This window comes from Typha angustifolia, chromosome 9 (assembly GCF_048772165.1).
Source record: "Typha angustifolia cultivar Huaian chromosome 9, ASM4877216v1, whole genome shotgun sequence".
NCBI classification, from domain to species: Eukaryota; Viridiplantae; Streptophyta; class Magnoliopsida; order Poales; family Typhaceae; genus Typha; species Typha angustifolia.
The window spans coordinates 885,102-904,570 of record NC_133247.1 but is presented as its reverse complement, the minus strand read 5'-3'; the positions used below and the strand labels follow the sequence as shown (position 1 = coordinate 904,570).

The 19,469-nt window shown below is 35.7% G+C and overlaps 1 protein-coding gene across 2 annotated transcripts in view; it reads right to left on the bottom strand.

The window, feature by feature from the left end:
• LOC140766688 (uncharacterized) overlaps nucleotides 1–19,469 on the bottom strand; it is a 45,679-nt gene that overhangs the window by 22,124 nt on the left and 4,086 nt on the right. For both annotated transcript variants that reach the window (XM_073106233.1, XM_073106234.1), the window contains exons 10-31: nucleotides 19,214–19,384; nucleotides 18,416–18,505; nucleotides 17,939–18,257; nucleotides 17,713–17,817; nucleotides 17,529–17,624; nucleotides 17,380–17,447; nucleotides 15,178–15,298; nucleotides 14,893–15,093; nucleotides 14,609–14,812; nucleotides 12,815–12,924; nucleotides 11,876–11,970; nucleotides 11,623–11,723; nucleotides 10,452–10,616; nucleotides 10,283–10,357; nucleotides 9,697–10,203; nucleotides 9,269–9,598; nucleotides 9,059–9,190; nucleotides 5,039–5,152; nucleotides 4,779–4,963; nucleotides 4,563–4,671; nucleotides 1,246–1,389; nucleotides 839–1,126 (exon numbers count right to left, since the gene is read on the bottom strand). In XM_073106233.1, the coding sequence (XP_072962334.1) occupies nucleotides 839–1,126; nucleotides 1,246–1,389; nucleotides 4,563–4,671; nucleotides 4,779–4,963; nucleotides 5,039–5,152; nucleotides 9,059–9,190; nucleotides 9,269–9,598; nucleotides 9,697–10,203; nucleotides 10,283–10,357; nucleotides 10,452–10,616; nucleotides 11,623–11,723; nucleotides 11,876–11,970; nucleotides 12,815–12,924; nucleotides 14,609–14,812; nucleotides 14,893–15,093; nucleotides 15,178–15,298; nucleotides 17,380–17,447; nucleotides 17,529–17,624; nucleotides 17,713–17,817; nucleotides 17,939–18,257; nucleotides 18,416–18,505; nucleotides 19,214–19,384 (3,730 nt within the window). The remainder of the gene's footprint in view (nucleotides 1–838; nucleotides 1,127–1,245; nucleotides 1,390–4,562; nucleotides 4,672–4,778; nucleotides 4,964–5,038; nucleotides 5,153–9,058; nucleotides 9,191–9,268; nucleotides 9,599–9,696; nucleotides 10,204–10,282; nucleotides 10,358–10,451; nucleotides 10,617–11,622; nucleotides 11,724–11,875; nucleotides 11,971–12,814; nucleotides 12,925–14,608; nucleotides 14,813–14,892; nucleotides 15,094–15,177; nucleotides 15,299–17,379; nucleotides 17,448–17,528; nucleotides 17,625–17,712; nucleotides 17,818–17,938; nucleotides 18,258–18,415; nucleotides 18,506–19,213; nucleotides 19,385–19,469) is intronic.

The window sequence follows — 19,469 nt, the reverse complement described above, 5'->3', positions numbered from 1 at the left end:
ATGGATCCTACATTTCTAACACCCATCTTATCTTGCCGTTGAGAAGAACCAGGTGAAATTGGAAGTTCTCAGTATAAAATCAACATAACAACCACCACTATAAATACATAAGAGAGCAAAAAGTGAAACGCAGAAAAGGCCTAATATTTCACCCCATGGTGGGTTTCTTCATATTAGTGCTAGCCTTAGCCTCTCAGCTAAATGCAATCCAAATAAACTGAATAGCAAGAAGACCTTGTTGCAATAAGTTCCCACTGTCCCTCAGAGAAAGTAGATGACCTTGTCAATGTCATAGATTCTAAAAGTCAAGCAAATCCCCCAAGGCAGATTTTATAGAAATTGTCTTTCATTTGACCAATAAGCAACAAGCTTTTAAAAAAGGCACACTAAGAGATAAACACAACCACATGGCCAGTAAGATTATTTTTATGAAAGCAAAGCTTTAACTTATAATATTGGTCATAGGCAAATATGTCATTTAGATTCATTCTGTCAAGAATGCTGAAGAGTGCTCTATAAATAATGGTTTGAAAACTCAACTGAAACAGAAACCAAAACCTTAAACATCTTGATGAAAGTCATAACTTCTCAATCCAGGATTCCAGGCTATGACTCTTTTATCAGGAAAATTGAACACTCAAAATAAGTCCACCATTATTTATCTGTTGGGCACACTATTAGACTATCAATGAATACCACACTCCGACTTTTTCTGAAAGAAACATGGGATAAAACCTATGCTATTGTTACTGTTATTAGATATTATTGATCCTTCTAGCTTCAAATTTAATTGAGGAAAGAAATAAGATTGAAAAAAAGATTAAGACCAGAATGACACCTGTACACTAGCCAGAGATGAGTCTCTTGTCAGCCCTGAATGCAGAGAAAGCTCAACCAGATGAATGATGGCCGAAAACCTCATCGTTATCCATGCTTCACTATCCGTGGACTCAGATGTAGAAGTCTCTGAAGAAACAGGAGATGGGTATATTATGGCATCATTAGAAGAAGTTGGCCCTTTGTCCAGAGGAGGCATAGGATGTTGAGTCTCCGAGAAGTTGGATGAAGCACATTCTGTTATAATTTGGTACTCTCGATTGGATAAAGTTGCTTTTAGGACTTCTATCTGGAGGTCAGTCAGGAATAAGAACAGAATTCAGCAATGCTTATTAGCCGGGAACTCTGTTAAGTAACAAGTAACGAATGCAGTGAAGCATTGGTTGCAATTCCAAGAACATATATTACCTCGATAGCTGCCTCAACTGTTGGCACTTGATGCAGCAAATCACGTAGTGAGCGGTGAACAACGAGAGAAAACCCCTTGACATCCTGAATAATACTTTCACCAGATACCATATCAATCCCAACAGTCAAGTTGATGTCCTTAACCTACATGAAAGAGAATAATAAGTTCATAGTGGAAGTAATTTATACAAGAGAAGCATGCTTACAAGGAAAGTCAGTACTCGCAAGTAATAAAAAACCATTTTCCCTGCTTATTTTTCCAATTAATAGATCAGCTTTCAGCTGCATTATCACAACAATAATAAATTTGTCCTTGCAGAATTGATTTCGTAGATCCTCAGTTGCAAAATTATTCACAACAAAAGATTAAGGTTCACAATTAGTTTATCCTAGCACAAATTAATTGTAGTAAACATGCATAATTCATATCTAATTGACCAAGCTCGTGTGGTTGGACCAAAGATGGCCGTGCCATAGCACAGCACTTGTCGGCCGTGCCGTTAGAGAGGGAGAATAGCAACATTTCACTCTTCATCATCATCATCGTCATCGCCGCCGACCTCGTCGTCGCCCGTTCCTGCGTGCTTGGATCTGCAACTTAAGTTTTTATTCAAATTCAACCAACCCGACCCACTCGAGTCAGGGGTTAGGGCATATGCGTCAGAGCAATCGACGACCTCGGGCTCGCTTGCGACAGACGACGACAAGGTCGGTAGCAATGGCAACCAGCAACGACGCCGAAGAGTGAAGCACTGCTAGGAGAGGTACTGTGCAACACCCATCATGCCATGTGCCAATACGCCGCCAACATATCAAATAACAACCGACACGCCCCCTGCTGGTCGGCATGACCATCATGGGGTTGGATTGATATATATATTACAACATTTATCTAACAAGGACGGAAATTATTTCAAGTAATAAAAGGCAAAATTTTGTGTATTGCCACAACACACTGTATAATATTAGCTGCATCTTGTGCCGCCTTCTTCCGTATACTATCGGCCACCATTGAGGCCACAACACCCTGTATGATGCTAGTTGCTTCTTGTTCCGCCTTCTTCCATATACTATCGGCCTCCATCAATGGCAACATTATTATCGTGGCTCTTTCCCCTCAGTGTCCTTAATATGACTGTCTCCGGCCATTGTTGTGGCCTTCTCCCATTTAGTCGCCTTGAAGACATGATGGACAAGTAGGTAGGGTATGAAGGAGAAAATTTTGAGTCCAATAAGGATAGCCATTTAGAATGCAAGTGCCATGCAGATACCCAATCAACACGAGGTTTGTCGACTACGCACGCATTGGCATACCTTTATTATATCTTTTAGGGTTCTCTAAAAAAATCTTTTAATATATGTTTTTAGTTTAAATATATGTATTAAAGCCTATATTAAAGTATTTATCCTTAGATAATGTTGTAAAGGATATATCTTATTAAAAATATAGCAATAGTCAATAGTTAAATGAATTTCACAATTTACAAGTGCAAATTTTTAGGGATAAGCAATAATTTATAATTATGCTGAAATTTTAGCTAAAAATTAAAATTTGGATTGGAATCAATTGGATTTTTTCGGGTAAAACTGATCAATAGGAGTTATCCTGACATGTTCCTATACCAATTTAAATGTTTGACATATTAATTTCGAATTTATTTGAAATTTCGGGTAAAAGTTGGGGAAATCAAATTTACTATATTTTATAGATTATTTTTATAGATCTAGCACCAAAATACTTAGATCTATGTAGAAATGTACTTATAAATAATAGATCTAGCAACATTAAGCTAGATCTATCATTTGTACACATCAAATTAGCTTTTGATGGGATTTGAAGAACTCTTAAATTCCTCCTTAATCTCATCTTTTTCTCCTCTTTCTCCTCTCACTTCAACCTTTTCTTAGTAAAGTGGCTGGCTGCCAATGGCCTAAAGAGACCCTAATAGCTAGCCCTTAATTAGTTAATTTTTTAATTGATTTTGGACGGGCGCCCAAGTCAACCCATACTGAGCACATACTTTGACATACATTGATGCCAACCAGCACAAGCCCGTGCAGGGTGTCAATTCTTCATTAGCACAATGATCCTTGGGAGTCCAATCCCTGCTTCTTTTCGAGTCCCTTTAACTAAAAGATAGATAGTTTCATCACAATGCTCCCTCTTCCTCTTTGATAGCAACAATGACAGACGATCAGGTGATGACAATGATTGGAAAGGACTTCAGCGACAGCAAAGGCAGTATCTTCTCTCACTTTCTTCTCTCTTTTTACACTCCCCCCTCCCCTCTTCTTTTCTTGGAACCAATGTTGTACGTTGGCTGAAAGAAATCATGCCAGCTAGAGGCCCAAATAGGGAATGCCTACATCAAATCTTGGTAAAAGATGCCTTGCAATAATTGAATTAAGGATATTTGAATGAGGCTCCATGGGGTATGTTATTTCCTAGACAATATCATTTTAATTGCAATCTAGGATACTATAATATAATTGAACTTTAAACTAGTAGTACAGATAAGAAACATACTTTCTAAGGTTTTATAATCAGTAAAATTAAAATTGAACAAATAGAATGCAGTTTTTAAAAAAATCAAGCAACCAAGATGGTGCAAGGATTATCCTTGATTGGCTAGAACTACCTAAGAGAGAGTGAGAGTATTTCCATTACCTTAGATCAATTGTTTGATAAGAAAGGAAGTTTGATCAGAACATCGTATGTAGATTTAGAACATGATGGTTAAAATGAAGAAGCTCTTCGATGGATCAATGTGGTTCTCATGTATCCCTAAGGTTAAAAGCAAATCTAATAGAATGACTATAAACTTAACCATGCTTTATGGATCAAAACATTGAGCAACTAGGAAATAACATATATAAAAGTGTTAAGGTGTCTTTTTCCATTTCATGGTTCACATATGGTATTAGTATAATATATGAATATACCTCCTACATCACTAAGATAATTGCTTGAGAAGAAAATAGAAAATAATAAGATTGTAATGAACCACTTCCTAATTTAAATTTTCTGTGAAATGGTTGTGCATCACAAGGGTCTTGTAGTAGAACGTGATCAAGTTACAACCAGGCAGCTGTTTGTATTCTTTTATTAAATTAAACCAGCAGAATGATCATCTCGCACAAAACAAATTACCAGCGCTTGAAGGATGTAAAGATATAGGGCCTTTAAGGAGGTAGATGTCATAAAATGTTTCAAATAGAAGACATATCCAGAAAAACTTCTTAGACACAATGGTTTAACCTACAACTGAATAAAGAGGAGAATAGACTAGCAGCTGGAAGATAGTAACAGCATTCACCTTAATGGTCAATATTTCTTGGTGTATGGCACTCATTTCGTTCCTACCGCCGCCGATCCATTGAAATGTGTTTTGTATGGTTATGAACAGCACATCAAGTTCCAAATAGCTGCAACTCAAAGTAAAACAGAAGGAAGCACCCACATGAGAAACTGCCTTTACCCAATTTAAACAACAAACTAAATGACAAGTGGAACAGTAGATCTATCATCTTACTCAAGACTATCTGTTTTCCGGGGCATCAGAATTACTGGCCTATTAAGTGAAAGGTCCAACTTAAGAGCAGGAGATCCTTCAATATCTGTCTTGCTAACCCACTTCTCTGAATCTGTGACATGATCTTTCAGCTTCACAACAGTCTCAGCACTTCGAGGCACAAGGCCCATAAAGTAACTTATAATCTGTACAAGAACAACAAAACATCCATTTAGAGCACAGGCCATAATAAAGAGAATATGAGTTCTGGAAGCACTTACATCCTGAACAAAACGATTCAAATACACTATCCGAACTTCTGACAGCTGCCCCACGAGACTATAGTCAAAACCACAATAGTCTTCATCATCTATATTGAATGAGCTGAAATCAATCTGCAAAATTGCAGGTGAGTATCGCTTCTTGCACACATTATCTCGAGGTAATACTGAGAAACCAATTCCTTACAAATAGCATGGTGTGAGAGGATGTCAGGAATCACCCTCTAGAAAACAGAGTAGCACAAAGGGGGGAGGAACCGCAATCTCAGTACTCCCTCACACCCATCTATGACAACCCATGCCATTAGGTATTGAGCAATGAGCATATCTTACTTTAAACTTTAAAGCAATCAAATTTGGGTCTCGTAAATCCTTTTTTGATACCATTTTACCTTTTGGTGCTTTAACTTACTAATTATACTTCAAAATTTAAAAATCAAATGGGAAACTTTAGTGTTCCCCAAGTTATCCACCCCAATTTTAAGAAATCCAAAAAATTTGAGGAAAATCATCAATATAGAATCTAAATTCAAGTATCTCTACCACCTAATATGAGAAACTGCAAATTAACTAAAACTCCAAAGTCCATGTAAGAACTGAAAAAAACAAATTTTGAGAGAGAAGAGGACGCACGTGCACTACACATGCAACCTCTCTCTCTCTCCTTCTCAGTCACGCAACGGGAGGAGTGGTTGCGGAATTTTTGGCCACTCCTAATCCTCTCTTATTCACCCTACCCCACCCCCCTATTTCTTCTTCTTCTTCTTCTTCTTTTTTTATCGCCGAAGTGATGACATGGGATCAAACAGCCGGAGTAATTGCAGACACTACGCAACCCGTTAGTAAGCCATTTCCCACTCCTTAAATATAATTTAAGTTTAATAAGGTAGATTAGAAATATCTAATTGTGGGGTTGTGGCTTTATCGGAGAACCACGCTGACCGACGGCTTCAGGTCTCTACCACTCCATAACTGGAAGCTTTACGTCGTTGGCCTCATGCTATAGATGTTCTCCTTTGGAGCCCTTGTGGCTCCGATTGTTGTTGGCCATAGATGGAAGATCTCCCACCGCCGGTTTTCATAACCGATCTTCCCTCTCCTTTTTCAAGTCATTGAGGTTGCAAGGAAGATGTTGCCATGGCCGATAGACTACCGGAGATAGTGATCGTCAACGTTTCTCTCTCTCCCTCTATCTATCTTGTCGGTCCCTTTGGGATGAAGAAGGCAGACTCCGGCAATCCGAATCTCTCCTTCATCTCTTAAGTTAAGGGATTCGGATTAAATTTGGATTTCGAATCCAAAGGACCTGACCCGACTCAATTAACTTAATTGGATTAGGCCTTTAGCCCAATCCATTTAAGTGGGTTTTTGGGTGGGCTGCGGGGCCAACTGCAGCCCAGCCCAACCAATTAGGCTTGATTTGACCCAATTAAGTAATATATTTAGTTTTAAATCTTAGAAATCTTGATATTATTTAATTTATAATTTTATTATTATTTAATATTAAATGTGGTAATTTTTAGCACATGGACTAGATATTAGAAATTTTAGTTATTTTACCTAGACTCAAGTGAGTGGGTTTACTCACGTATTTATTCATATTATATTTTGTACATTTTATCATACCACGTATTTCTTTGTGTGCAAATTATTTATTATATTTTCTATGTGTAATTTAATTATTATAATTTTGTGCGTAAAATATATAATTCAGTGCATCGCTATACTTCGTGCAAATTGCAAATTTTAGTGAAAAATATAACTAGTATTTAGTATGATTTAGAAAACAGTTCCGGTATAAATCACTTGCGACTTTCTATGGTGACTCAAATCTACTTAGAAGTCTCGGAAGACTGTAGTGATTTGGTTAAGTGACTCTAGCGGAGTTACAGAACAGTCCTAAGTTAGATCGAAAGATTTCCTAAGGTGACTCTAATCTCTTTCAACGATTAGTGGAAGAGACATGGTGGGTTTATCACATAATGACACCTCCGAATAATTCTAACCGAATCAGCTACGAGGAAAAAAACCGAACATCATCTCGAAGTAACTTCTAGTTGATGTGGATCGACAGAGTATAGATCCAATTGAGACAAATAATAATATTATTATTGAGAAAAAAATTCAGTATGTTGGAACTAAGCATGTTATGAGATATGACTTTCTGTTATTACTATTATTATTATTATTGATATTATTATTACTTCTTTAAGAACATACTTAGTGGAACTATTATTTCATATCGCTGAATTTAGATTTATTTGGCTTTTAAGTGGATTTCACTCACTGAGCTACAGTTGTTGACTCATGAAATTTCCCCTTCTAATATTTCAGGTAATAATCAGCGTGGCGACTAAACGAGATGTACCAAGACCTCACCTCCAGCGATGATTGTGCCACAGACACAAACCGTGTCGACCACTGTGGAACTTGCCAACCGTACCGTAAGAGAGGGAGAGAAAAAGGTAAAGAACTACTTACCTTCACAGTCGTCGTTGCTCAATTGGATCCACAACTTAAGTTTTTAAACTGACCCTCTCTCTTTCTCCCCTTCCCTTTCTTCCTCCCTCCCTCGAGCTAGGGCACCCGACGGGGGTGCGAACTCAGGCGACGAGCAGCAATCGACAACGACAAGCTTGACGATAAGGTCGCAAAGCTATTACAAGGTGTCGTGCGGCACCCCCTCGTGCCACGTGTTGATACGCCGCAGGCACGACCATCCATGCCCACCTCCACTTAGAATCTACTCATTTTATCTTTCCGTTTTTTTTGTCTTTATATTTTAGATTATTTGTTAAATCAATTTGCTTAGGAACATATTAGTGATGACATTGATTATTTTCATATTAGGTAAAATTATATAAATCAAATTCTTTTTTTCACTAATTCTTGTTATTTTCAAAAACTATTAGTATGGCATCGTGTATCTCAAACATATCGAGGTACATGGATAATCATGTTTCCGATTTTGAGTCGTAACAGTCCAAACCTATTTCAAGACTAAAGAAGTTTAAAATATTCTTCTAGATATATTGAGGCCATCAAGCATGCCAATAACAAACTAACTCGACATGGAATAAACTGCAGACATCTTCATGTACAGCCAAGGCTGTGTGCATCTACCATGCCAATCATTGACAATTCCACCAATATTCAAATAATTCACCCAATGTTCGATATAGGATTAATATTTTAGCAAGTTAAGTGAGTGATATAATTTTTCCTAGTTTACACTATTCATGAACTTCTTTTCATTTTCCTTAAAAGGAGAAACAAAAGAAAGCTAACTTAGAGCAGAAACTGACCCAAATTTTTAAAAAATTTACCAAAAACTAAACTGAAATTCAATCCTTTGTGGAAAGTTCAGAATTCCATTTTAAGGCACTTTCACTTAAAAATTGAAAATATTCCCCATTGTTAATAATCAAGATTGTTTTTTTTTCAATCTTAAAGAATTTAAAAATTAAAACAGTTGCCTACAACATTGTCGTTTAGTGTATTCAAGTTCCAAATTCTTTTCAACAAACACTCCAAAAGAAAATGAATTGCTCAAACTGGCTAACTACTATTGCTAAATAGCAATTAACAAAACCAAAAAAGTCCAACAATATTTGGGTCTTCCAATAATGTATCTATGCATTGACACTATGTATTTACTATATGGGAACTCTCACATGATATCATGAACTACAACACTGCTAAGCATCATAATAGAGGACATATGCATGGGCCACAAAGAGAAAAAAGAAAGAAAAAAACAAATTATATGGGATCTCTCACTAAGCTAAAACGGTAGAAATTTTAAGTTTTTAACAGCATTTATTACATGTGACCTCTCGCAATGCTTAAAAGTAAAAAACTCACAAAAGACCATTTAAAGTCCAGTCCCCCAAATGCTAAAAGATCATATGGAAAACCCTAATTGATTTAAAAATATTAAATTATGAATTCATGATAATTATCATTGCAAACATATAGTGAAAAAGAGAGACCGGATAGAAGTGGAGATTCATACTGTACCTCCACAAAGGAGCTACCCCCTGGATTTCGCATATCACAAATCCAAAAATAGGAATGACTGCTAGGAAGACTGTCATCACTTATTTTCAAATTTCCAAGTGCAGCTTTTATATTGAATGAAGACGGGAACACCTTTAAGACAGTAAGTAAAAGGAACATCAAGAAATTTGAACTCAAGAATAAACATAAATGTAAGTAAAAGGAGCTTACCTTGATCTCGGTCAATAGATTATTTTGTGATAAAGTAGCAAGGGAATTCCCATTCTCATTCATCAACAAAATTTGAGCTTTAGCCATATTCAAAGTTAGATGGAATATTACTCTGCTTTTCCCTCTACCAAACAATCCTCTAATGGCTGCCTCTTGCACGACAGCTGAACTGGGCTCAGTAGCATCCTCAGTTACAGAGGTGGAAGGCTTGTCCATATCTTTATCACCATCATTATCGTTGACAAAGTTGATAGCGTTGGCGAATTCCAAGATCGCAAGAATAGTTGGCCGATGACAAAAGAAAGTTAGCGTAGCAAGGGTAACGATCACCTGATAAAAGAAAGAAAGTCTAGAATGTGATGCTAGAATAACAATTGTATTTAGTATATGAGTTTAAAATTTCATATATACTAGACTTAGCTCCTTACTCTGTTGTCTAAGTTCCTGTACTGAGGAGAATTTTGGTTGTATATTACCAGCTGAGCTTTCACAAAACTCCCCAATGTATCATTCTTCTCCAAGTTCAAACTTTCAGTTTCAAGTTCAGTATCTGGTAGCAAACCAGGAATCCGGCTAAAACTAGGAGGCATTAGCGAAAGCATTGGGGAAGGCAAGGAGGCTTGGGCACTGAAATACTCAGACATGCTACTCTGGCGTTGAACAGAATTATCAATAAAGTCATCCAAATGATCTGATGCTTCAAAAAAGTTTTCCACACTATCATTTTTCTTTATTGGAGTGTCGCTGATAATTTTATGGCTACTAGTAGTGGAAGAAGATAAGCTTTGAGTACTAGTATCTTCTGTGCTATCAATAAAGGATCTTGCCAGATAACGGGGAATGGTCATTCCTGTACAGCAATATTGATCTTCAATCTCCAGTGATCTCAGAATTGTCCCAATAAAAATATTGCTTTCCTTCATTGAAAGTTCTACCTGATTTGGCAAACTAATTATGCCAATAAACAATGCATAAGAAAAGAAGGACATGGTTATCTTTATAGAAGGTTGGTACCTGACCACCAAGTGCTCGAAACTCGAACAGATTACTTTCTTTACAAAGCAGCATCTTCTTGAAGACTTGATTGGCCTGGATAATTTAACCAGCATCATATGAATATGACTTAAATGTAGAAGTAAACCTATGCACATGTTATAATGTTAATAACTATTTCATATCATACTTGATAACAACAGCTAAAACAAATCTTTAGCTCATCAAGGACACCAGCTACAAACAATTTCTCTGTGTTAACAAAATCCAGTATCCTGCTGCCTTTGGGGGAGGAGTCCTTCTCAATACTCGATGGGGAAGAAGTTTCAGATAGAGTAGATATGGCAGCAGATCCCTGCATAGGTGGATAAAAAAGACCAATCAGTTATACAGTTATACTACATAAATTTTTAAAAACAAAAAACAAAAAAAACTTCGGAATAGAAACATAAAATGGACTCAGACAAATAAACTAAACAAGTAAGAACATACAAGAAGGCCAAACAAAAGGTAACAGAAGTGCAATAATTATTTGTGAGGTGAGGATATGTTTAAAGTACTTGACACAGCAAAGGAAGATATTATGCTCCTGCTTCAGTTCTGAATATCTTGCCCTAAGAAGCAGCAGCTGGCAGCACTATCCAAGCTTTATCCAGTCAAATATCAGTTCAACTGGTAGAGTGAAATTCTCATTTGCACAACAAATTAGGGGAATGTTATATTAGCATCGAGCCATGGAAAATGGCATCAAATGCGTATCAAATCCAAGGACGTGGCCAAATTGAGTCTGAAAGAATTAGCTAAACTATCTGAACGCCATTGGCTATCTATCTATCATGATTAGTTTCTTCAGGTGAACTATCATCAATCACCAGATAAGAAAGAAGAAGTCATAACCAAAGAATCAAGAAAACTTTTCATCTTCAATGTACACCCACCAAATGAGTTGCAAATTTAAAATTTCATATAACTGAAGTATCTCCAGGCTATGTTGATGATGCATTCTTCAAGAAGAAGAGCTTAAATAACGATATATTAACAAGCATTCCTAGCAATCATTATAAAATAACAAATGTTACTCTATCTGAAAAGATAATGTTCTCTCACTTCCTGGATATGATTTTACAAGTATATGTCAACACATAAGCTGATTTTCTGTACTTGTTATTAATAAAATATCAAGATATATAAAATAGTTTTTTAACAATAAAAAGTAATTGAAACTGTTCCTTTCTAGGAATAATTTTATTAACAACACAATACAAGAGGAAACTATTTGAGCAACAATGAAGCATGAACATAAATATCTGTCAAGAGATGTAGGAATGAAAGCAAATATTACTAGGTTAATAGAAGGGTACCGATGCACGATATATAGCCCCTTGTAAGCGATTATGCCATGTTTTCCTTATTTCATCGTTATCACAAAGTAAAATCGCTGCATTCACATCTTCAAGTACCTGCATTAAGAATACCTAATTGATATGTGAAACTCATCTCATCCATGAGGTGATAAACTAGCTTTTAAATGGCTATGATATCTCAAAGAACAAGATTTTAAATTTCTATGAGCTCTCAAATATGAATTAACCATATAGTAACTAGACCATTCCTTGGGATTAGACTGCCCAGAATCATACAACGCCAGAATATTTTGTAGGCCACCTGTGAGCTCGGTGGGAACTTGATGAACTTGTTTTCCCCGTAAACTGTCAATGGAGAAAGTTGAACATCACTTAAGAAGGATTATTCATAAATACTGACTAGTTAAAATATTAACCTTGGTTACTAGGGAAGTAGGGAGAGATATTGTATACTCACAAGAGAAGTCTATGCCAATACAACAAAATGTAAGTTCTCAAACTAAAATCATGTGCTTCCAGCATAAAGGTGCTCCATCAAAATAACTTTTATAAATAGAATTCCCTCAGAGATGATCTTTGAAATAATTCATGAAAAGTTTCTATTTAGTTTGTAATGTATAAGACCTCAAACAAATCTCATATCTCAACAATAGCTTATGACCGTGTAAAGGCTAAAAGACGAGACTTGTGAAAGTTCACATGCCTAACAATATGAAACTTTTCAAAAGTATCAGAGCAGTAGATTTGCCATGAGGATGCCGACTGAAAGGTTTATTTTAGCTGCATCTAGGCAAGTTAATAAATGAATGTCAAGTCAGTTCGAGGCTACTAGTACAAATGAGTATAAGACTTATTTTTGGGAAATGAACCCAAAACTGGAAATTTTAGAGGTATGTGAACAATTTATGCAAGCTTTTGATTGCAAACTGCTTGGGTAAAAATAATATCTGTTGACTCATTCACAAAGTATTAGGGCCAGAAGAGCCCCGAAGGTTGAGCATAATTCTATACTGTTTTTGTCCTGTCAACTTCTTCAGAAGTAATCACAATTTTCTTTTTAAGAAAGAGAACAATGCATTTTTAGTACCCAATGGAGCTCAACAGCAATACAAGGACCACTAAATCAGATAACCTAATTTGCCATATGTAATGTTAGATGAAGCACAAGAACATAAAAGATAAGAACAACCTGAGACACTGTTTGTATGTTGTAGAAGTAGGGCTTTCCAATATATAAAGATATGGCCCGACAAGACAAAAGTATCTGCGTTGCCAAACAGCTTCTCTGTTTCCCACACCCTATTAGGAAAGATTAAAAAGAGATGGTCAGATTCAGGTCATACTTCACATGGAATATACTTGCCTGGTAATTGCTGCAAGTTAATCAGAAATATTTTCAACCAAATATCAAAACCAATTCAAATATGAAAAAATAAAATACAAATATGATCTGTTTGTTGGATTTCAATTTTGATTTTGATGGAATTTGGTCCATCTTTCATTAATTTGAGAAGTATCAGCATGTGGCACAAGAGCTCTTACAGAAGAAAAAAAAAAGTACCTCCAATTTCTACACTGAGCTATAATAACGTGATTAATATGTTTTTTGGGATGCATATGCATAACTGTTGGCACATTGTGGATCCTCCCAGCGACCTTATATTCCATACATCAAGATCAAACATGCTAGATGGTGGAAAAGAGGGAGACAGAAAGAATATGTGATATCAATATATCAATATTTCTCACCATTATTTTCAACACAAAGTAGTCACTTTTTAAAGGTCAACTGTGTTACAAAAATTTATTTTCAAAAACATATAATAGTAAGAAAATTTTGATCCTGTAGTCATTTCCAGAGAAATAGTAGTCATGTTTTCCTTCAATTAAAAATTAGTCATGATTTCCTTGATAATGGCTTCCAATCTTCAAATTATAGGTATAAATTATCAGATCAACATGGCTCTTGCTTAGACTCAATATTGTTAATACTCTATGGGGTCCAATTTTACCTGAAGAAGATGCACCAAGATGCATTCTAGAAAACTGTAACTTCAATCATAGGAACTGCAAGCTAGTCACCAAATCCAACTTCTCTATTAACTTTTCCAAACCAATACTTCTGATGTACCTCATGCATAGACAAATAGAAGTCTGACTAAATGTATTACAAAAATGCCTCAGGACAAGGGGACAACACCGTAATTATAAAGCTTGGATCACTGGATCAATAATACTCTATCATCCAATGATATATCATGTAACAAATTAGAAATACGTGTGATTAAATTAAGTTGTAACTGAAAGCAGGAAAAAGAAAAGATAAATAAAGCTCCAAATTGGCCCATACGGTCATATCATTCTAGTGCACCCTCGGCACTGATACAAGAGGAGCATGGGCATACAGCTCATAATGCCAATTCAGCATGAAAATTCCAGCCTAATATTTCCCTAATTGGCAACAAGAAGTGCCAAAATACAGACACCCAGACTGTTCTACGGCACAGGGTTGTACAATTCTAAGCCAATCTGAAGGAACAATGTAGAACTTATCAGCATATTAACATATGTTAGTACAGTAGTATCTAAATTCCAATCAAATAGAATAATAGTTTATCAAACTTACAATCTGTAGTAATATAAATAAGAAGTATGGCTATATCAACCAAAGCCAACTAGTCCAAGGTACTGACTGGGTCTTGCCTATAGAAGGAACTAGGAAGCTTCCACCTAGAGTACTGCTTCCTCATATGCTCATACACTATAGCATCAACTAAGCTATTGTCTTGCATAGATTTCTAAGAGGCCATCTAGTGACAAAATATGCTTGGATGACCCAAGAAGATGTCTAGAAGGTAATGATAAAGCAAAGCACTAAGTGCACCTCAAGTGTCTACCTAGATAAACTAGATATTATGATGGAAAACAGTATCAGCCAATATATGTTCTTGCATACATTTTAAGAGTACAAACAAAAGCAAACCTTCCATGTCAGAAGAGACAACCATCCCTCAAAGTCGGCGAGATTCCATGGATGAACAACATCTGGGTTCATGGTATCCTTGTCCTCAAAGATCTTTGCAACTTGCATTAACCTGTGATAACGAGCTGGAGAAAAATGGAATCCAAGCGAAGGCAACCGTATAGCAAGTCTTGTTGAAGGATAAAAAGGAACTTCTGATTGGTTCTACAGAAAAATGAAGGAAAAGTTAGACCTTTCATAAGGTAATAATATACCAGGATAGAACAGCACCAAATGAAGGAGACCTGCTGAAGCTTTACAACAATTCCACACTTATCAATAACTGGCAAAAAATTGCTACTTGTTGATTCCTTAGAACCCACTTCAGCAGATGCTTCACTCCAGCGGTAGTTACCATCCACAAGGAATGCTGAGACGTCACTCAGCACCATATTAAACTGCAAATATATGTCCTCTTCCTCTGAAGAATTCGAGTCACAGAAGTCCTGAATGTATAAATGAGATTAGTAACAGATACCGTACATTAACTACAAACATTTAAAACAACAAAGAGGTCAAATTTATGACACCTGCGTACGCAGCAGGAAAGTTCCCAAATCAAGCAAAAGCTTTGTCTCGTGGAAACCATCTGGGCAAAATTTGGTTGGAATGGTAATCTTGGGGGCAGCAATATCCAGGTCTAGAGAAAACCTATAAAAGTAGCTCATGTGCATGAGATAGACCAGGCAAACGTAAAGTTTACCAGGCCAGAGAGATTACAGTACGATAACTATCTTTTAAAGAAGAGCAAAGTGTTTGAAACTTAAACGAGAGATATTGCATTGCATAGACAAAATATCTGCAAAAAGTTTTTTAGTTTTTACAAACAACTTCTATATATTTGTGAAAGGAAAGCACGCAAAGAGAAACACAAAGAGACATGCGCCAAGACTACAAGGATATAGCCAAACCTACAGAACGGCAAAAATAGAAGCCACAACTGTTAGAAGTTCTGTCCAAACAAATGGATGTTCTGCAGTTATTGCAGTGAAGAGCCCAAAGATAATTCCAGTGAGTAAGAAAGAATTTTATTTTCAGCTTTCATGAATTGAAAAAATTGCTTGCTTACAAAGAATGTGATAAGAGCCTTCTCTGCTTAGTGAGGCAAAGCAAGTTTTATCATAAGGAGCAATATAATAAAGAACATTACATCAAAAGGTCCACACGATGGGTTTCCCACTAGACAGATAGTATTTCCATTCAAGATATAACTTTGGGCTTCATTGTGAGTAGGGTTTATAGTCTATACCAAATTAATCTACCATATGCTATATTAACAAGAAACTTGTCTGACCTTCAAACTAGTCTACTTTTAACATTCACCAGACCATACAACTCCATCATAATAAAGCCTCGAATTATACTAAATTACAGACAGAAAGGATAGATTCATAACATGATTTTAAGAGTCAATTCTCAACAAAGAAACATTGAAGGTTCGTTAAAGTTTTTATCATATTTTATATGACACAGAACATAAGAAAAAGTCCAATTACTTAAACAGTAACTTTTAGGAAAGAACTTCTTTTTGATGCGGACATCACTGACATATTACACAGGCGCATGTATTGGTATAGTCCCTCCTTTAGAAAATTAGTCTAAGTTAATTATTTTTATTATATATTTGCTATTTATAGTGTTTAGGGTTATATTTATTTTTTCATAATTGTTTAGGGTGTTATTTGCTTATTGTCATTTGTAAGGTCTATATATAGGCCAACTTTTTACTCAATCGGGATTAATGAAGAAATGAAATTTTTTTAAGGTCTCCAATGTGAGTTTTGGGTGTGAAACCCTAATTGAGAATGGAGGTGTGAAACCCCATTCTTTTTTTTTCTCTTTCTTTCACCATCATCATTTTAAAATCCTAACGATCCATTTGTTTCACATCACTTTTACAGATATATTTCACTTTTTTTATGATGTCCGTCAATAGACCAGCTCACTACTTATTCAAATTTACACATTGTAAGAAAGGATGGCCGTGCCGACTAGTTGGCATGGCCACATGCCGAGCCGTGCCTGGCACGGTATGTGGAGCTATTTTTTAATAAAAAAATTTACACATGCATATTCAATATCCATATTATATCATAGGAGAATTTCAAAATTCTTATTTATATAAAGAATATGTAAGACATTATAACAAGCAATATTACTAGTGAATAAGTTTTGAAGATTATTGACAATATTTAGTATAGCATTCTTGTGTATTTTTTGTGCCGGCAAATGATGTCTTTAATTCTCCTTGTCATGCTACTTTTAATTAGATATTAGTTTTAATTATTAAACTATTATCAATTAATATTATGTTGAATGTTATTATGTGTTCAATTATATTATGGAGTATTCAATCATATTACGGAGTGTTCAATTATTAATATTAGTTTTAATGAATGTATTCAATCATATTATGTGTTGAATAATATTTATATTTAACTGTAGTTTTATCTTTAATCAAATTAGTTATTTAGAAATATAATCTAAAAATAGAACACTATGATGTCGATTTTAATACATATATATTTAAACCAAAAATTAAAAATTGGCATGCCAAAGACCCAAAAACATATCTAAATATCCTAAAAATTTTATGAAGAATATTATAAATGCGTGCCACTGGCACGCCGGGGGTGTGCCAAGGCGTGCCGATGATGAGATGGCCATTGTTGATTGTAAGTATATCTCATTCAATTTAAGTAAGATCATACATAATAGAATTTCATACAAACCTGGGCTGATCCTTTAACGCACGTGTCACTTGCTGTTGAGCGGTGCGTCTAACTTCATCAATTGTCATCTTCATATGGCATAGGAATGAGGCAATCAATAAACATCAGATATTTAGAGTATATATATATTTGAGCAATAATATGGATACCTGCATAGCAGCTACAGTCCCCAAAGCTAGACTCTGGCTAATATCAGAGCTGCTCTTAAAGAAAGCAACAATTTGATCAATGGATTCCTTTAGGTACTGTTACAATGACCAAGAAACTAATTGAAGACCAGAATTCACATTAAATTATAACCATACGGACATAGACTACAATAGAGTAACATACAGTCACATAGCATGGAGAAGCTTTAGCAACAAAACTCCAGTCAACTTGGGAATCCAAAGGCTTGTAGGAGAAGACTCCTACAAATGAATCAGCTACAGTAGCACTCTGTTACATGGAAGACATAGAGAAGGTAGCAATAGAAAAGAATGAGAGTAAGCTTATTAAAGATCAAATGCATTTTCATAATATCAAAAAATCTGCATTTAAAGCAATGAGAAAATCAAACCTCGGCAAGAAGACCATACGGAGATGACAATCGATATGATCCCAACTTCAGATCAAAAGTTTTGGCCTCTGTATATGTGTTAAGGTTACAAAGAAACTCTTCACAAGATAAGTCAGCAAGGCACTCCACACCCTCAATGATGAGCTTTGATGCATTATGTTTCATACGTACTTCCAATGAAAACTGAATTAAATTTTTATCTTGAAAACTTAATAGGTACTCATCAGAGTTTTCCTTATACCCAATGACCTTGTTTAGACGTTCCCAGTCTTCCTCAGCGAAACCCTTGAATTCAGTTTCCTCCTTCACCGACCCAGTCCTGGAGGGAAATGGAACTTATTTGAGAAAATTGTGTTTCCATCAGGACAGCTTGGGATTTTGTTTGTTAGGAATTAGAATTTCAAAAAAAAAATACTTATACATAAAACTCAACACTAGATAATAAGAAATCAATTGTAAAAGGAGTGTAGTATCAACCATCCAAATGACCACCAGGATCTCTTGGGGTTTTGCTTAGGATATAGATCAGATCGTGCTGACTGCTCCACAAGTTTGTGTGCTAACATCCTGTACAAAAAAGGGAAGAGATGTTATTGAAGGAAGGGTACCAGGTTAAGGAGAAGCAAAGATTATAAACGACAGGGGCACCACAAGCTCTATGATCCCTCTAGTCAGAAACTTGAAAAAATGACGTAAAATTGTCAGGGTTTAAAATGCATAAAATAAGCCTGCAACACTTGCCAAACATGGATTTTTCCAATATAAATGTACAACACTAGCTTTTACAGTTTTTAGGTACTCCACAGACCACAAAAACTATCTTTCCCTTAACACATCTTCGAGAAGCCTTGCCTCAAGAAACAAACCTTGAGACAACCTACAAGCCTTCAGATATGTTGCTTAAACTAGAACCTGAGTGACATGTGATGTCCTGAGTGATATATGATGTCCTGAACACAAGTATTTCAAACTTCAAAGGAGCCAAAAAGAAAGTGGGGTGGGGAACAAGACTCCCAAACTTTGCAAAGTAAAGGGTTTAAATTCCTCAGGGTATATACAACAGAAATGCAGAAGTGCATTCTTCAAGGAGTTCAGGTAATATTATCTGAAAGAAAATCAAACAATAGAATTACATATTCTAATAAACAAAATTTACTAATTTTTTTCTCCCGCAGAGAAGAGGATAGCAATCACTTCTCACAAAGTTTAAGTTTCTTAAAGAGAAATATTTGAGGTTCTTTATGACAATTAGAAAATGAGCTGTTATGCTGTTACCTCCATTGCAGAATAACTTCAATATCAAGCTGATGATCAAGATTCTTTATCTCCTCGTTGTCATCCACTATCAAACGGCTCATGTCGGATTTCAGGAGAGAAGCATAGAGAGATATGTACTTCTTTCTAAGCCTTGCATACCGCAATACTTGTTCCCACGATAGCTTTCCACTGTATCCATAAAAAAATTATCAAAAATGAGAAGATTGAATACAATCGTTAAATGAAAGAAATTTTCCAATAAATAATTAAGGGT